We start from the raw sequence: 17,960 nt of genomic DNA on the forward strand, positions 1-17,960 counted from the left end.
GGGTGCCTCGTGCCGCCCTGGGCAACTGCCCAGGTCGCCCATGCCTAAATCCGCCACTGGCACAAGCAGACCGGTGGGGGGGGGCGGTGGTTGGGGTCCTTGTCTTGCTAGACACAAGCGATTGAATGAATCAGTGCTTTCTGCACACCTTATTTATATACCAAATAACATGCAGCCCAGCTAATTATGACATAATATATCATGTCATAAATCCCTTGTCAGTTTACAGTCTAATATTACCACATGAAAATGAAAAGAGAAAAAAAAGAGAAAAAATACACCGGAACTGGACAGTTAAGTAATTTTGATGACTGATGTGTAGCTTCTTTTGCATGCTTTTTGAAAAATGAAGCAAATTTGCACTTAGTAGTGGAGGATATCGCTCACTGATCAATATCCACACCCATTTAAAAGACCAGGAGAAAAGCAGAGCATTGCGGGTGCCTCCCTATCACATGCAGTGAGTGAGAATAGGCGTCTTTACACTCAAAATCACGCAAATCAATGCTCTCAATTCTGTTTAAAGATTCAAAGCAGCATAAAATATGTACTCAAATTAGCATATGACTAACCCCTAGTATAAGAGGCAGAACCACCTTAAACTTTGCCATTGTCATGACAATCATAAAAATATTTTCTACTCAATTCTTCGGTGATTAACTTGTTTCAGAATGTTACTTATATCCCTGCTTTGTTAAGACCAGCATTGTTGGTCACCAGCATGAGATACTGGTGTGCTGGTGTCCTCACCAGGCTTCTTAACTAGCTTAGTCAGCTTCACTAGAAAAACCATGCTGGTCAACCAACTTCACCAGCTAGGTTTTGCTGGTGAAAATTATGGCTATGCTGGTCCACCAGCTAGACCAGCACCAAACCAGCACTAACCAGCTTAGACCAGCATGGGAATTGCAAGCTGTTTTTTTTTTTTTTTTTAGCAGGGTTGTCTTTACAAATTTGCTTGGGCTGCCAGAAATTATAAACACGCCCCTGGGAATATGTGCTGAACAAGAGTCAGTGCTGAACCAGCTCAAAGACAGTCTCACTATCAATACAGTAATGGTTCCATTTGACCCAAGAAAAATCATGGAGCTGATGCCAGTCATGTGTGTCTAGGTGCAATTACCCCTTCAGAAAAATAAAGCACAGAAATCTATCATAGCTTATGTCAGCATAGCTTTTATTAAAGTTGAAAAACGATACTCACAGACGGAGTGAAGCACTCACTGTTGTGAGGAGTTTCACTGCTACATCTATAGCAACCCATTGACACTTGTAACAGACCATCAACCCGTCAAATCAAATCAAATCAAATCAAATCACTTTATTGTCACACAGCCATATACACAAGTGCAATGGTGTGTGAAATTCTTGGGTGCAGTTCCGATCAACATAGCAGTCGTGACAGTGATGAGACATATACCAATTTACAATAACATCAAATTAACACAACACAATTTAAACATCTGTTATACATAATTAAACTCAACTTAAAACATCAAATTAACACAACACAATTTAAGCATCTGTTATACACATAATTACACTCAACTTAAAACATCAAATTAACACAACACAATTTAAACATCTGTTATACATAATTACACAACTTAAAACATCAAATTAACACAACACAATTTAAACATCTGTTATACACATAATTACACTCAACAATATACAAATAATAACATACACTGTACAGTATACAATATGCTGTTTTTTTTTTTTGTTTTTTTTTGTTTTTTACTATATAGATACTATATAGATACACATTATTCAATAAAAATTAAAATATATATAAAAAAGTATATATATATATATATATATATATATATATATATATATATATATATATAAATATATATATAGAATGTACAGTATTGTACTGTATTGACATTCAGGCTGTCGGTTGATAGTCAGTTGTTAAGAGAGACATAATATAATAACAGTAATATAATTTATGACAGTCCGGTGTGAGATAAAAGAGTAATAAAGTGCAGGGCTGATGTATTTTGATCGTGGGAGATCAAGAGTTCAGAAGTCTGATTGCTTGGGGGAAGAAGCTATCATGGAGTCGGCTGGTGCGGGTCCTGATGCTGCGATACCGCCTACCTGATTGTAGCAGTGAGAACAGCCCATGGCTCGGGTGGCTGGAGTCTCTGATGATCCTCCGAGCTTTTTTCACACACCGCCTTGTATATATTTCCTGGAGGGAGGGAAGCTCACCTCCGATGATGTGTTTGGCAGTTCGCACCACCCTTTGCAGTGCTTTGCGGTTGTGGGCGGTGCTATTGCCGTACCAGGCGGAGATACAGCCAGTCAGGATGCTCTCCACAGTGCAGGTGTAGAACCGTGTGAGGATGTGGCGGTTCATTCCAAACTTCCTCAGCCGTCTCAGGAAGAAGAGGCGCTGATGAGCCTTCTTCACAACGACTTCAGTGTGGACAGACCATGTGAGTTCCTCAGTGATGTGGACACCCAGGAACTTGAAGCTGCTGACTCTCTCCACTGGTGCTCCATTGATGGTGATTGGACTGTGTTCTCTGTCTTTTCTTCTGAAGTCCACCACAAGCTCCTTTGTCTTACTGACGTTGAGGGAGAGGTTGTGCTCCTGACACCAGTGTGTCAGAGTGTGCACCTCCTCTCTGTAGGCTGTTTCATCATTGTCAGTGATCAGACCTACCACCGTCGTGTCATCAGCAAACTTAATGATGGCATTGGAGTTATGTGTTGCCACACAGTCATGTGTGTACAGGGAATACAGTAGTGGGCTGAGAACACAGCCCTGCGGGGCTCTAGTGTTGAGGGTCAGTGATGAGGAGATGTTGCTGCCTATTCTAACCACCTGGCGTCTGCTTGACAGGAAGTCCAGGATCCAGCTGCACAGTGAGCTGTTTAAGCCCAGAGCCCGGAGTTTCTCATCTAGCTTGGAGGGCACTATGGTGTTGAATGCTGAGCTGTAGTCTACAAACAACATTCTCACATAAGTGTTCTTTTTTTCCAGGTGGGAGAGAGCAGTGTGTATTGTAGATGCAATGGCATCATCAGTGGAGCGGTTGTTGCGGTATGCAAACTGCAGCGGGTCAAGATTGAGTGGTAATACAGAGCAGATGTAATCTCTGATTAGTCTCTCAAAGCATTTGCTGATGATGGGGGTCAGAACAACAGGACGCCAGTCATTTAAACAAGTTATTTTTGATTGTTTTGGAACAGGCACAATGGTGGATGTTTTAAAGCATGTGGGGACTACAGACAAAGAGAGGGAAAGGTTGAAAATGTCCGTAAAAACACCAGCCAGCTGGTTCGCGCACGCTCTGATGACGAGGCCCGGAATGCCGTCTGGACCCGCGGCTTTGCGGATATTCACCCGTCGGAAGGATCGGGTTACATCCGCTACAGAGACGGAGAGTGAACTAACCTCTGTAGCTTCGGCCGTGAGAGCTCTCTCCACGAGGGCGGTGTTATTTCCCTCGAAACGAGCATAAAAAGTATTTAGCTCATCCGGTAGAGAGGCAGCGGTGTTCATGGCGGAGTTTTTATTCCCTTTAAAGTCCGTGATGATGTTAATTCCCTGCCACATGCTTCTAGAGTTGGTGGTGTTAAACTGTCCTTCAATCTTGCTCCTGTACTGGCGTTTTGCTGTTTTGATAGTTTTTCGGAGGGCATAACTGGCTTGTTTATGCTCCTCCGCGTTCCCGGAATTAAAAGCGGAGGTCCGCACATTAAGTGCCGCGCGAACATCGCTATTGATCCACGGCTTCTGATTCGGATAGATTCGCACAGTTCTGGTCGGAATCACTTCCTCTACGCACGTTCTGATGAAACACATTACGCTATCAGCATAAAGCTCGATGTTGTCATCAGAGGCGGACCGGAACATCTCCCAGTCCGTGCGATCAAAACAGTCTTGTAGCGTAGAGTCTGATTGGTCCGACCAGCACTGGATCGTTCTGAGGGTGGGTGCTTCCTGTTTCAATTTCTGCCTGTAAGCGGGCAGAAGCAGAATGGAAGAGTGGTCCGATTTGCCAAATGGTGGGCGGGGGAGGGATTTGTAGCCATCCCGGAACGGAGAGTAGCAATGGTCCAAAACCCGGTCCCCTCGTGTGTTGAAACTAATGTGCTGGTGATATTTTGGTGCGACTGATTTTAAACTGGCTTTATTAAAGTCCCCGGTCACAATGAACGCGGCCTCAGGGTGCGCGGTTTCCTGCTCACTTATACTCCCATACAGTTCCTTGAGTGCCCGGTCTGTGTCGGCTTGTGGGGGAATGTACACAGCAGTGATAATGACCGCTGTGAATTCCCTCGGTAGCCAGAATGGTCGACACAGAAGCATAAGAAATTCCAGATCAGGAGAACAGAAAGATTTGATGGAATGTACGTTCCTCTGATCACACCAGGATTTGTTGATCATAAAACATACACCACCTCCTCTAGTTTTACCTGAGAGGTCTTTCGCTCTGTCCGCTCGGAGCATGGAGAACCCCGCGGGTTCAATGGCTGAGTCTGGAATCTCCACAGACATCCAAGTTTCCGTAAGGCAGATAATGCAGCAGTCCCTCGTCTCTCGTTGGAAAGAGATCCGCGCTTTCAGCTCGCAGAGCTTGTTATCCAGAGACTGAACATTTGCCAGTAGAATAGTGGGTAGCGGGGGTCGATTTGCGCGGCGTCTTACTCTGATGAGAACGCCGGCTCTGTTTCCCCTTTTCCTCCTGCGTTTCCGTGGCCGTGCTGCCCAGACAAAGGGCTCCGCTTGCGTGTTTGTAAACAGCGGGTCGGCATTGAGGAATGTGAAGTCCGGTTTTCGGTGTGAGATCGCTGAACCAATGTCCAAAAGTGTTTGTCTGTCGTAGACAATAAGGCAGACAACATCCAAGACAAAAAACATAAGAATTGTAAACAAAACAAACAAACCATTGCTATGTTGTGTCGGAGCTCGCAACGCAGCAGCCATACTCGGCGCCATCTTGAGTCATGCTCATCTGGAACAAATTACGTTCCATGCTCCCTGAGTGTTGGGGAATGAGTCTACAACCTTAAAATTTCACTGCAATCCAGCTAACTATCATGTCATGCCACCATGTTTCTACACCCTCACAGAGCAACATACAAGCTTAAAAGGGTTGCTGAAGAATACATAAATTCCTTTTTACAGCATAGCACACAACAAGCCATGACTCTTGAACAAATTTTACCAGAAACAGTCTAGTTCTCAAAAAAAAAAAAAAAAAAAAAAAAAATAGTGTGTTCACTTATTCATACCAACTCAATCAAGCTCAATCACTGACACTGTGACTCGCACCAACACTCATAAAATAAAAGAACATCAGCAGTGACCTCACCCCCTTCCCCAATAATAATCTGTAATCCTCAGAAACCATCTTCACTGGATCACCAAGTCCTTCATGTACCTCATGAATCAGGGCACAATCAGGGCAATCAGACAAAGACCGTCTTAAGAGAGTTATGGTATAGCAAACTGTCTTGTATTTCAAGCCAGGGCACCTTTGACACATTGTGAGCCACTGCTAATGTCCTTCCCGAAAAGGCCTGGCTGGGTGTCAGTGCAGATTTGCATGGTCTGCTGCAAACAGGTGAATACTTGGGAGTCATCATAGATGATTACTCTCATTACTCAGTATTGGAAGTTCTTCGATACATTAATTCTTCAATCCAGTGGGGCCATGTAGAATATTTATACGTAGAAGTGAATTAAAGGACAATTCTGGTTTCAATACAAGTTAAGCTCATTTGACAGCCTTTGTGGCAAATGTTGATTACCATATAATTAATTTCTTTAAAGAAAAGAAAAAAATCTGGGTTACAGCGAGGCACTTACAATGGAAATTAATGGGGCCAATTCATAAACATTAAAATACTCACTGTTTCAAAAGTATAGCCACTAGATGTACTGCAAACAATATACATGTTTACATGATTTAAGTGTAATAAAATCGCTTAAGCCCCGTACAAACATGCAGTGACTTCCAGCGACAAAGCAACCTCATCTCATTCATTGTCATGTCGAGAGCTTCATTATTAATGATATGATGCAATGAGCACTGCTGCAGTTCATATAAAAACACTTTCCCCTGCAGAATATGCATTTTTAGGGACAAGAAAACTGATTCCTTGTCAAATTAGAATGAAATCATAGTTTTACTAGCAAAATGCCTCATCTGTGATTATATTTTAAAAAGACATGGCCAGACGTGCAGTCCACCAATAATATTAGAGCGACAGCAGTAGGAATGCCCACTAGCGACTTCACAGTACAGAGACTAGTGACATCAAGTGATAAATTCACTGCATGTGTGTACGGAGCTTTACTAACCTTTTCTGTGTGAAGTTATATCCAATTTTACAAGTTCATTGCCATGACGACATAATGCCGTAAAACCTAAAACCCTATAATACGACCATAAAAACAGCGATTTAAACAACAGCTCAAATAATACAGGAGTTTTAACAGAAGAAATAGTGCAAGTGCTTTTATAAAATTGTAAGCTTCACATTTTTGCCTTTAAACCCTCCAAAAATTGGCCTCTTTTCTTCCATTGTAAGTGCATCAATGTAACCTCGATTTTGTTTTTTTTCTTAAAGAAAAGTAGATTTGAGCCTAAATTTTTCTGATAATCAACATTATGCAACAAATGCTGTTGATAGAGCTTAACGGTAAAAATGTTATAATATTTACTGTACTAAAGCATAAAATTATCATAATATGTTATCAGAGATTTAGGAAACATGCTAAGTTTAAATACTGGCTTCTCCGAAAACAACGCTACAGCCAGTATATTCTGCTTTGAAATGTCTGTTCTGGGCCGGAATTTCTGTTTGTGTTTTGGCCTGTGTGATCCCGCCCACTGCCCATTTCCCAATAGTAAAAATGTCCCGGGTTGCCAGATTTGAAACAAGTTAGCAGGCAAACACAGCGCTCTGCAGCCATGGAAGCCAGCAATACATCTAGCTAACATTGACAGAGTTATAAAAAATCCACATGAGCTGGTTTATAATTTGCAAACAATAAAAACATTGCAAACGTATACATTAGCTGATCAATTTACAGTTTAAGGCTCATCGCATGCCATTGTCCTCAACCGCAACTCGCGTGAGCTTTGAGTCTGGGTAGGAGGGGGCGGGGGAGACAACTCTCTCCAATATTTTGAATTTGGACTGCAGTACTCATTTTAATGTCAATGTTACATATTGCTCCTTTAACTTCTATAGAACCCAGACTATTTATTTACAACTCAGGTTCTTATGCGTTGTTGAGCAGAGATACACAGCAAAGAACACACAAGAAATGCATTTCATGTGTGCATCTTTTTTATACAGTAAGTTCACAATTAAACATCACACCTAAAACTAAAGTAATGGAAATAAGTTCTTATATATCACAGTAAGGGCGCATGTTTGCTTTGAAATAATATCTTTACTGACTTCACTGATATGGTGATTCTACATGAAAGGATCCAAGAAAATCTTATGTCAGGCCACTCCCATGTAAGAATGGGAAGTGACACATGGCTCCATGACTCTTATGATTAAGACAGAGAAGAGCTTTTCTCTCAATTTTAAGCTTAGTTGTTCGTATTCCTAGAACACTGCAATGGATCATTTTTTGCATCAGTCTTTCAACTTTCTGTACCCTTTATAAAGCTTTTAGCTTTTAGATCCAAATGGTCATGTTCTGCTTCAGAAATGTTTTGAAAATGAATAAGGTCACCATTTACTTTCATTGTATAGAAAAAGATGCAACGAAAGTGAATGGTGACTAACATACTGCTTGACATTTTGTGTTCCACGGAAGAGGAAAAGTCATACAGGTTTGGAACAACATTAGCGTGAGTAAAGTATGACTAAATTTTAACTTTTGGTTGAACTGTCCCTAGGATCTATTTGAGGTAGTATGTGATTCACAGCCATTTCATCCCTGTTGTCATTTTTCTCTGGCAGGCTGGCCTTTTGGCAGTTTGGTATGTAAGCTGAGCGGCATGGTACAGGGAATATCGGTTTCCGCCTCTGTCTTCACACTGGTGGCCATCGCTGTGGACAGGTGGGCAACAAAAAAGTCTATATGTTTGTAGGTAATTGTGTGGTCAAATGTTTTCCTGATAAATCTGTTGTCCCAAAAATTCATTTTGTCGTCATTTATGCCATTTACCCTCATGTCGTTCCAAACACATATGACTTTCTTTCTGTAAAACGTTAGTCTCTCCGTCACCATTTACTTTAATTGGATCTTTAAACCATACAATGAAAATGAATGGTGACTGAGTCTGTTATTCCCTTACATTGTACAACCCCAATTCCAAAAAAGTTGGGACAGTATGAAAAATGCTAATAAAAACAAAAAGTAGTGATTTGTAAATTATATTCACCCTTTGCTAAATTGAAAACACTACAACTACACATTATATGATGTTTTACCTTGTGAATTTCATTGTTTTTTTTAATGTACAGTAATTTCAAATCAGATGATTGCAACACGCTCCAAAAAAGTTGAGACAGGCAAATTAAGACTATTAAAAATTTGACAAGTTAAAATATCAATATGAATCAGGAGATGTTAAACGTGTGAGGCAATCATGTCATAGTATATAAGGAGCCTCCAAAAACAGCCTAGATCTTCAAGAGCAAGGATCATTCGAGACTTGTCAATTTGCCAACAGATGCTTCAGCAAATAATCCAGCACTTTGAGAATAATGTTCCACAAAGACAAATTGAAAGGATTTTGGGCATTTCACCCTCTACAGTGCACAATATAGTTAAAAGATTCAAGGAATATGGTCAAATCTCAGTGTGTAAAGGGCAAGACGAAAACCACTTCTGAATGCGTGTGATCTCTGATCCCTCAGATATCACTGTCTTAAAAAATGAAGTTCCTAAGCGTAAATTTGGGAGGAGTAAGCCCATCTAATCTTTTAATTAACAGCCAGAGTATATAAGCAGCTGCTTACCTCTCTTCGGTCTCAGCTGTTTCCAGCATCTGGTCGTTTCATCCCTGAAACATGTCCGACCTCCCGGAAATCCAGCTATTCCCGTCAGACGACGAACTCTCTTTTCTTCCCGTGACACCAACAATCTCCTCTCATGCAAGATTGGCTCCTCCTTTTCCAAACTCAGATAGCTCTTCTGGGCATTCAAGCTGCAAAATCCAGTGCTCCTACAAACCATGCATCAGAAGACCACTCTCCCCTCCTCCTTCAAAGCAGCCAGCTTTAACCGTGTCTCGTTCCCCATCTTCCTGGACTTCATCTCCTCATTCTCTCGCCGTTACTCCACCATGTCCCCCCATTTAAAAATGGTCTGTAAACAGCCTACGTCAGGCCCTCTCCAGTTCCATTTCTCCCGCAGATCTTCAAAAATTCAACTATACGAACTTCTCGTGAGCTCCCATAACCGTTCCAATATTCCAAAAAACTCCCCAAAACCTCCTAAGAGCAAAAACCTTTTAGATATCTCGACACCCTATCTATGGGTTCAGTACTACAAGCCATCTCTCCCAGAACACTCCAAACTTACTGTCTAGACACTGGTTTCAAAAGAATCTAAAAATCATCCTCAACAGATCCGGCATTCCTACCAAACATTTCTCTTCCTATTCCTTCCACATAGGGGCTGCTACTACAGCCGCCCAGAAAGGCCTATCTGAACACCAAATTAAAATGCTCGGACAGTGGTCATCCCACACCTTCGAAATTTACATTCGTTCCAACCTCTATCACATCAGACAAGCATGCCAAACACTCTTTTAATCTTTTTAGGCTTGGACCACACCTCCCTACAATTACACACCTCACTGCTAACCTAGCCCCACTGGTCACGTATCCATCTGGATGCAGCGAGGACCCTCCCGTTCGACTGCATGTGAGCTACCACGCCTGACGTGGACTCTCCCATTCGAATCGTCGTGTGGGCCCTCCCGACCAGATGCAACACGTGCTCTCCCATTCAAACTGCAATGTGGGCTCTCCCGTTCAATCGCAGAGTGAGCTTTCCCGTTTATATATCGGGGGCTCTCCCTTTCGAAGCGCAGCGGGAACTCTCCTGTTCGAATCGCAGTGTGAGCCCTTCGTTCAAGCGCCGTGGAGGCTCTCCCCTTCCGAATCGCAGTGTGATCCTTCATGCTCTCGACCATGGAGGATCTCCCGTTCAGATCGCAGTGTGGGGCCCTCCTATCTGAACAGCGGACTGGAGGTACCAGGATTTGTTTGTCCCCCAAGCACAGCAGGCCTTCGTTCTCCTTATGCGATCCAGGCCTTCGCGTCATAAGGACTGTAGCTCTGTGTCTTATCTATATACCGCAGGCTCCCTCTTTCTGATGCTGGGCGGTTTTGCTTTGGATATCGTTCGGCCCGTTCCACTGGGGATGAGGACCTCCTTCCCCTTCTGTGATATTTGAGAGCCCATGTACCTTTGACTCATGGGTTTCATGTCATGGATGCTGCGGCGCATGTACTCCAGCTCTACTAATTTAAACCCTCCAGTCCAAACGCTGCTCCCGCCACAGAAATTGTGTCACTGCCGCAGCAGTGCTTGCTCAAGACTCTTGGTTGATAAATGCAGCAGCGAGATGCATCCCAGTGCTAAGCTTCCGAAATCCTAATGCAGCTTCTATGAGCTTCCCGCATTTCACACTGCCAAAGCAGTACCTCAATCACAGCTTTCATCAAAAATGGGACACGCTTTCCAAACGCAGCTCCTGCCAGAGCTCCTTTCAGATTAATACTGCCACAGCATTACCCCGCTCATAGCTCCACATGGTGGACATAGTAAGGAGACGTCAATCCAGCCTAAGCAGCAACATTGCCTGTTCACAACTCCAGGTCTATAAACACAGCGGTGAGATGCGTTAGACTTTCGAATTTTACGCAGCCCCAGTTTACACTGCCACTGCAGTACTAGCTCCCGTCTACAAATAGAAAAGGCAGCAGCGTAGTGCGTCCTGTAGTGCATAGTACTTCAGAGCTCGAGTTGAAGCTGCTTCCTCGAGCCCCTCCAATGAGGACAGCAAGCCAAATAATTTAATCTTAATAGCATAAAGACTATGTGGGCAAACAATCTCATGAAACATCATTCATCTGAAATGATATCATGAACATGGGCTTGAGATTACTTTAGAAAACCTTGGTTAGTTAACACCATTCGCCGCTGCAGCCACAGATGCAAGTTAAGACTTTACTATGCAAAGCAGAAGTCCTATATCAACACTGTCCAGAAGCGCTGCCAACTTCTCTAGGCTCGGTCTCATCTTAGATAGAAAGTAGAACAGTGGAACTGTGTTTTTTGGTCTGATGAGTCCACATTTCAAATAGTTTTTGAAAAACACAGCCATCGTGTTCGAGCCAAAGAACAAAAGGACCATCCAAGCTGTTATCACCGTCATGTCCAAAAGCCAGTGTCTATAATGCAGACAGATATGTAAAAAATTTTGGAGCAGCATATACTGCCATCCAGCACATTTTTTCCAGGAACATCCTGGAATTTTCAGCAGGACAACTTCAAACCACATACTGGCCGAATAAGCAGAGAGTGCGGGGGCTAGATTGGCCTGCCTGCAGTCCTGACCATCTCCAATTGAGAATGTGTGGTGCATTATGAAGCTCATAATACGGCAACAAAGACCCCGTACAATTGTGCAGTTGAAGACCTGCATAATGGATGAATGGGGAAAAATTCCACTTTTTAAACTAAACAAACTTGTCTCTTCAGTGCCTAAATGCTTAATAAGTGTTATTAGAAGAAATGGTGATGTTTCACAGTGGTAAACACTCGACTGTCCCAAATTTTTGGAGTGTGTTGCAATCATTTGATTTGAAATTACAGTACATTTTCAAAAAAGCAATGAAATTCACAAGGTAAAACATAATATTAATGTGTCTTATTTTTGTCTTATGTCTGTTTTTGTTGTGTTGATCTTATAACTTTTTTACCTTGTATGGTGTCCTTTCTTGGCCAGGTCTCCCTCGAAAAAGAGATTTAATCTCAAGGGACTTCTTGGTTAAATAAAGGTTAATAAATAAATAAATAAAATATAATGTTTAGTTGTAGTGAATTCAATATAGCAAAGGGTGAATATAATTTACTTTTTGTTTTTATTAGCATTTTCCATACTGTCCCAACTTTTTCGGAATTGGGGTTGTACCTAACAACTCCTTTTGTCTTATGTAATAAAGAAAGTCATACTGGTTTGGAATGACACAAGGGTGAGTAAATGTTGACAGACATTTAATTTTGGTGTGAAACATCCACTTAATATACATTCTGAAATTATTATTTTCACATTTTATTATTATTATTAATTTCTTTTTTGTTATCCCCTTTTCTCCCAATTTGGAATGCCCAATTCCCACTACTTAGTAGGTCCTCGTGGTGGCGCGGTTACTCACCTCAATCTGGGTAGCAGAGGACAAGTCTCAATTGCCTCCGCTTCTGAGACAGTCAGTCAGCACATCTTATCACGTGGCTCGCTGTGCATGACACTGTGGAGACTCACAGCATGTGGAGGCTCATGCTACTCTCTGTGATCCATGCACAACTTACCACGCACCCCACTGAGAGCGAGAACCCCTAATCATGACCATAAGGAGGTTACCCCATGTGACTCTTCCCCCCCCCTTGCAACCGGGACAATTTGGTTGCTTAGGAGATCTTGCTGGAGTCACTCAGCACGCCCTGGTTTCGAACTCTTGACTCCAGGGTTGGTAGTCATCGTCAATACTCGCTGAGCTACCCAGGCCCCTATTTTCACATTTTAAATGTATTGTACATCTTCCTTCACAGAGATATTTTTGAAACTTACACTGTTTCCACTTATTGTTTTTGTTTCTATCTTCTCTACAATGTTTTCTGTCATTCATCTCTTTTGCATTTTCCTTCTACTGTGTCTTTCTTCCTCTCACTTTCTTCCATGTCAATGTCTCAGATTCCGCTGCATTGTCTATCCCTTCAAACAGAAGCTCACAATCTCCACCTCCACCTTCATCATTGTCATCATCTGGGTTCTGGCCATCTCCATCATGTGTCCATCAGGAGTCATGCTACAAGTCACCAAGGAGCACCGTGTCTCCATCTTGCTAAGTGACAGCAACACCACACAACCCTTCTATTGGTGTCTTGAAATCTGGCCAAACCAAGAGATGCGCAAGATTTACACTACAGTACTCTTTGCTAACATTTATTTGGCTCCTCTTACGCTCATCGTCATTATGTATGCCCGGATTGGGATCACCCTGTTCAAGACTTCAATGCCTGCCTCTGTGAGCCAAGTTGGGACCTCAGGCTCTGGTTCTGGCTCAGGGAAACATAGCAGATATGAAAGCCGTCAGCTGGTGTCACGCAAAAAGAAGCGGGTGATTAAAATGTTGCTAGTGGTGGCCCTGCTGTTCATCCTTTCATGGCTGCCATTGTGGGCACTCATGATGTTAAGCGACTATGCAAGCTTGAGTGAGCACCAACATCGAGTTATTAATATATATGTTTACCCCCTGGCCCACTGGTTGGCATTCTGTAACAGCAGTGTCAATCCAATAGTCTATGGGTTTTTCAATGAAAATTTTCGCAAGGGCTTCAAGGCAGCCTTTAAGCTTCAGCTCTGTTCAGCCCATTCTGGGAGGAGAACCTATTCACATCGACTGCAGGGGAATGCTGTGTTACCTGCCAGCTTGCCCCTGACCAAGAAGCCTGTGGTGGAGACTGGAGGTCCCAGATCAGGACAAGGGCTCATCCAAGGGCTAGTGTCAGTGGGGAATGGGAAAGGTCCAGGTGAAAGCAGCCAGTCTTCTGACAATAAGAACATTAAAGAACAGGATCTGATCATGGAAGATCTGGAGAAGGTGTGTATGTGTTAGAGAATACATGGCATTGTTTTGGATCCCTCAAACCTCATATTGATTCTGTATTCTTAATTCAGAATAAAATATTTAAATGTGTTCCAAAAACAATACTTATCCTCTTTTGATAAAAAAGAATCAACAGATGCAAAGTTGATGAGTATTTTCAGAAATTCTGAGCTTAGAAAATGGCATTATTTAACAGAATTTGAGCATGGAAGATGGAACCGAACTCTGTGACTTAAAGTTTCACACCCCTGGACTGCCTTGTTTAACCTCCATACCCAAACCATCAAACTTACTGGCAAATTATAATATCTTTGAGCAGTTCACCATCACAACAGATGCTGTAGAAACATAAACATCAATGTTGGGCAACCGAGGCAATTTAACAGATGTTTTTCTTTTAATTGTCAATTTCCACCACCTGTCTCTCTTTTCCATCTGCACATTTCTCTAATAGACCCTGATTGGTTCATTTACATTTATTGTTTTTTTTGTTTTTTTTTTGTGGCATTGCAGTCTAACTCAATCAGCAGAGAAAATCAAGGGGGAGGGGGCTTCAGGACATATGTCATATGTATATGGCATACATTATGAGGTACTTTATATGGCGCTTGCTGTTTTTTAAATATAACCATTGTGTGTCTGTTTTAGTGATACTGTGATACTGTAGGGGAATACAGTTATACCCAGTAATGTGACCAGTATGAACAATGAAGACCAGGAGTCAAAGCTGAAGTTTCAATAAATAGAGAGAGAGTTTACTGAAGACAAAGTTCTCCACATTCCCAAAGGTAAAGACAGAAACAGAAAATGAGTTGAGGCTCTAACCTTGAACTAACCTAGATTACAGAAACAACCATAATTATAGGCATATGCAAATGAGTTGACGTCATCTTTACAGGTTTACAGGATTCTGATAGGTTAACCGTACAGTAATTTTCGGAAACTATCCCAAAAGTTGTTATTTAGAAGCATAATACTGATTAGTTGGAACCAAGAAGTCTCAATTGGTCCACAGATGAGGGTCAAAGGTAATCGTAAATCCAAAAGGACTTTTCTTTTACACCTGGTGCCAGAGGGTGACTGATCATTTCACCTGGTCACTCCGACAATTCCTGTAATCGATTTAGATAAAGACTATAAGAGAGAATAGACTATAGGAGAGATTGAGAAATACAAAGAAGGAAAAAGACAATACTGCATCTTAAGATAAAGAAGAGACTGTGTCTTCTTAATGCTGAATGTCATCAAGACCCAGGATGAATGTTTCTTTTCTACTAGAACAAGCATTGAGATAACTCACAGCTCGCACGTACACACTTTTAGGGCCCGAATATTTCTATGTGAAAGGGTACAGAAGGTTTATTCTTTAACAGAAACTTAAATACAACAAAACTCTTGCTTAATTCGATCAATGATCAATAGAATTAATTACAACTCACATGTATATCTGTTCTCTGGGAGCCGGGCTAAATGAGTAAGCACCGTTTCCTGCATTCCTGTTATAAACCAGACCCTCAGTCCCACCTCAGAGGTCAAATACACAAATTACTTTTAACATTTATAATTATAATATATCCTGAATAAAGGCACATAATTAAAATGCTTTGATTACTTTTGATTATAACAATTGTTAGTGAATGTATTTAACTCATCAGTAGGCAGAAGAGACAGGATTGAACACACCCCTTCAATACCTTGCACTTAGATGATTGGATGCACATGAGAGGCTGAATATTTTACCTTCTCTTTGACTGTTTTACTGCTGTGAGGACATCATGAACTTCTAAGAGTTCAGCTTTCATATCTTTTCATCACTTTCATGTCTGAGGGCAGGATGTGCTCTGCCTGTCTCTCATGAAATTCTACATTTCAATACAATAATCATGGCAGATGGGCAGTTGGAGCTGAAGTCGTTGAAATTCAGACATCATGTATGACAAACAAAAAGAAGGCCATTTGTGGACTTAGGTTTGACATGAATAAGATAAGAATTAAATTACATCTCACGGGCAGCCAAATTATGCCGCTGTCATTTTTGGATGCTTGAACTTCTTTGATTCGTCCTTTCTAACCCGAGGAATACACCCTGAGATTTATGGGAAATTACACAGAATTTCAAGGACACAACTAAAATTAATATTCCCACGGAAAATGCCACGAGTCTTTACTAAGCCAGTCTCAAGCTGATTGAAGTGCCTGAATAGCGACATGAGAGGGGGAACACTATTAAATCTCCCCTCTGTCTGGGTAGAAAAATGACTACCATTGGTAAAATTGCCTGCTCAACAGGTTCACTCATTAACCAACACTGAATGAATGTCAGCAGGCAAAACTTCAAAGGGAGACTTACTGGGGAGTTTACAGGAGAAATGCAGTAAGCAGAAGACAATTTCTGCCTTGATGTGTGACCACTTACATGAGGAGCATCATGACTATAAATCCTTATTAATATAAAGTAGTTCACTGGAAGAGCAAGGCCATTTTTGCCAGTGATTTCATGACCACCCAGCACTGAAGACAATGCCCAAGGATCTCTCCAGACTCATAAATTCATTGAAAATAAGCTGACAAACAAGAGAAGAGCTTTGCCTTGAAACAAGGACATTAGCTGTCAGACACAGTGAGAACTTGTACAGTCCTAGATGTGGGGAAACACACCCACAGGGGATATGGCAAGTGTCCAAACTTCTATTGGTTATTTCATCTGACATTTATGTATGTGTCACAGATCTTCTTTAGACTTTACTACAGTATGATCCAGAATCCAGCAATTTTGTATGTGTGGAAAAAGAAAGACCTCCCTCTAAAATGAAATTTTGTTTTTTTCTATTGTCAACCTGGCAGTTGTTAAATCCCAAAGTGATCTTCTGTGGCACACATTGTATTGATGCTTTAAAGTCCTCTGTGAAGAACTTATATATATATATATATATATCATGATTTGAATGTTTTTGCATTGTACTATGGTAATATGTTCTCTTGGCTGCAATTCAGTCGATTACTGTGCTTTGCAATGATGCATGCAAAATGAAGAATCTAACACCCAAACTTTTCAGAAAACAGACATTGAATATAGTTGGACTTGCAATGTGCTTTTACTGATTTTTCTTCTGAGATGCAGCAAAACATTTTAAATATTATGGAAGTAATATTACAGCTGCAACAGAAACCCGTTTATATGTTACTTCATCTAATGCTGAAATTACATATGGATTAATTATCATACTACCACTGCTGCTTGTCATATAATGTGCATCAATGAGAAATCAAGCAAGACCTCGATGAAATGTGCTACTGGTTAATGATCATTGAGAACAACTTTAATTTTGGAAGTGAAAAGGAGTGTGAAGTGCCAGCCTACTTGTCTTCATAGTGTGTTTTGACAGCATAATCATGTCTTTAAAGCCCTGTTTTGATGAGATGTCTGATAGCGTATTTGTTTGTTAGATTTGGCACTGTTAATATCACCATTGGGACATATGGATCTCAGCAAGACTAAGATGCTAATATATCTACAAACATATCATTACTTTGGCTTACTTCACAGAATGCAGCAGATGGGGAGATTATACAGGGAGAGAAATATACAAAATCTCACTCTTGTCTTCAAAGCTGTTTAAAGCAGAAGTGTGTAATTTCTAGAGCCAACCAATGATATAGCAAAAATAAATATAGTTTTAAAACAGCCGACGCTTCCAATGTCTGCGATTGGTCGAACAAACAGATAAGAATTGAGTTAATGTTGTTGTGTCTGGCTTGTATCAGAGAGCCACTGTATTTACTGTACAGCTCTGGGATGCACACCCCAAAGGCCCATTCAAATGTTTCTCTGTTTGCTTTTTCTGTGTTTTATCTTTGAAATCAGTACTATGCTTGCCGATATTAATGCTGTCCTTTCCTCTTTTCTCTTGCTTGTGTTGTGGCATGCCATAGATACATTTAATGTAACTTCAATGTAAATTCATGTATGTGCTGACAATGTGTAATATGCATGTGTGTATCTATTTGGGGAAAAGGGCTTGGGCACACTTGACTGCACATAGTGTGAGTGCTGTCTCAACTCTATATGCAGCACAATCTTTAAGAGCACAAAACCGCACAAGCATTTTCACAGT

At 41.3% G+C, this 17,960-nt stretch overlaps 1 protein-coding gene across 1 annotated transcript in view; it reads left to right on the forward strand.

Moving 5' to 3' along the window:
• Positions 1-14,115, forward strand: part of LOC127417456 (neuropeptide FF receptor 2) — a 34,281-nt gene extending 20,166 nt beyond the window's left edge. The window contains exons 3-4 of the mRNA XM_051657522.1: positions 7,957-8,056; positions 12,930-14,115. Coding sequence (XP_051513482.1) covers positions 7,957-8,056; positions 12,930-13,854 — 1,025 coding nt within the window. The 3' untranslated portion in view covers positions 13,855-14,115. The remainder of the gene's footprint in view (positions 1-7,956; positions 8,057-12,929) is intronic.
• The last annotated feature ends 3,845 nt before the right edge of the window (positions 14,116-17,960 follow it).

This window comes from Myxocyprinus asiaticus, chromosome 3, assembly GCF_019703515.2.
Source record: "Myxocyprinus asiaticus isolate MX2 ecotype Aquarium Trade chromosome 3, UBuf_Myxa_2, whole genome shotgun sequence".
Classification (NCBI taxonomy): domain Eukaryota; kingdom Metazoa; phylum Chordata; class Actinopteri; order Cypriniformes; family Catostomidae; genus Myxocyprinus; species Myxocyprinus asiaticus.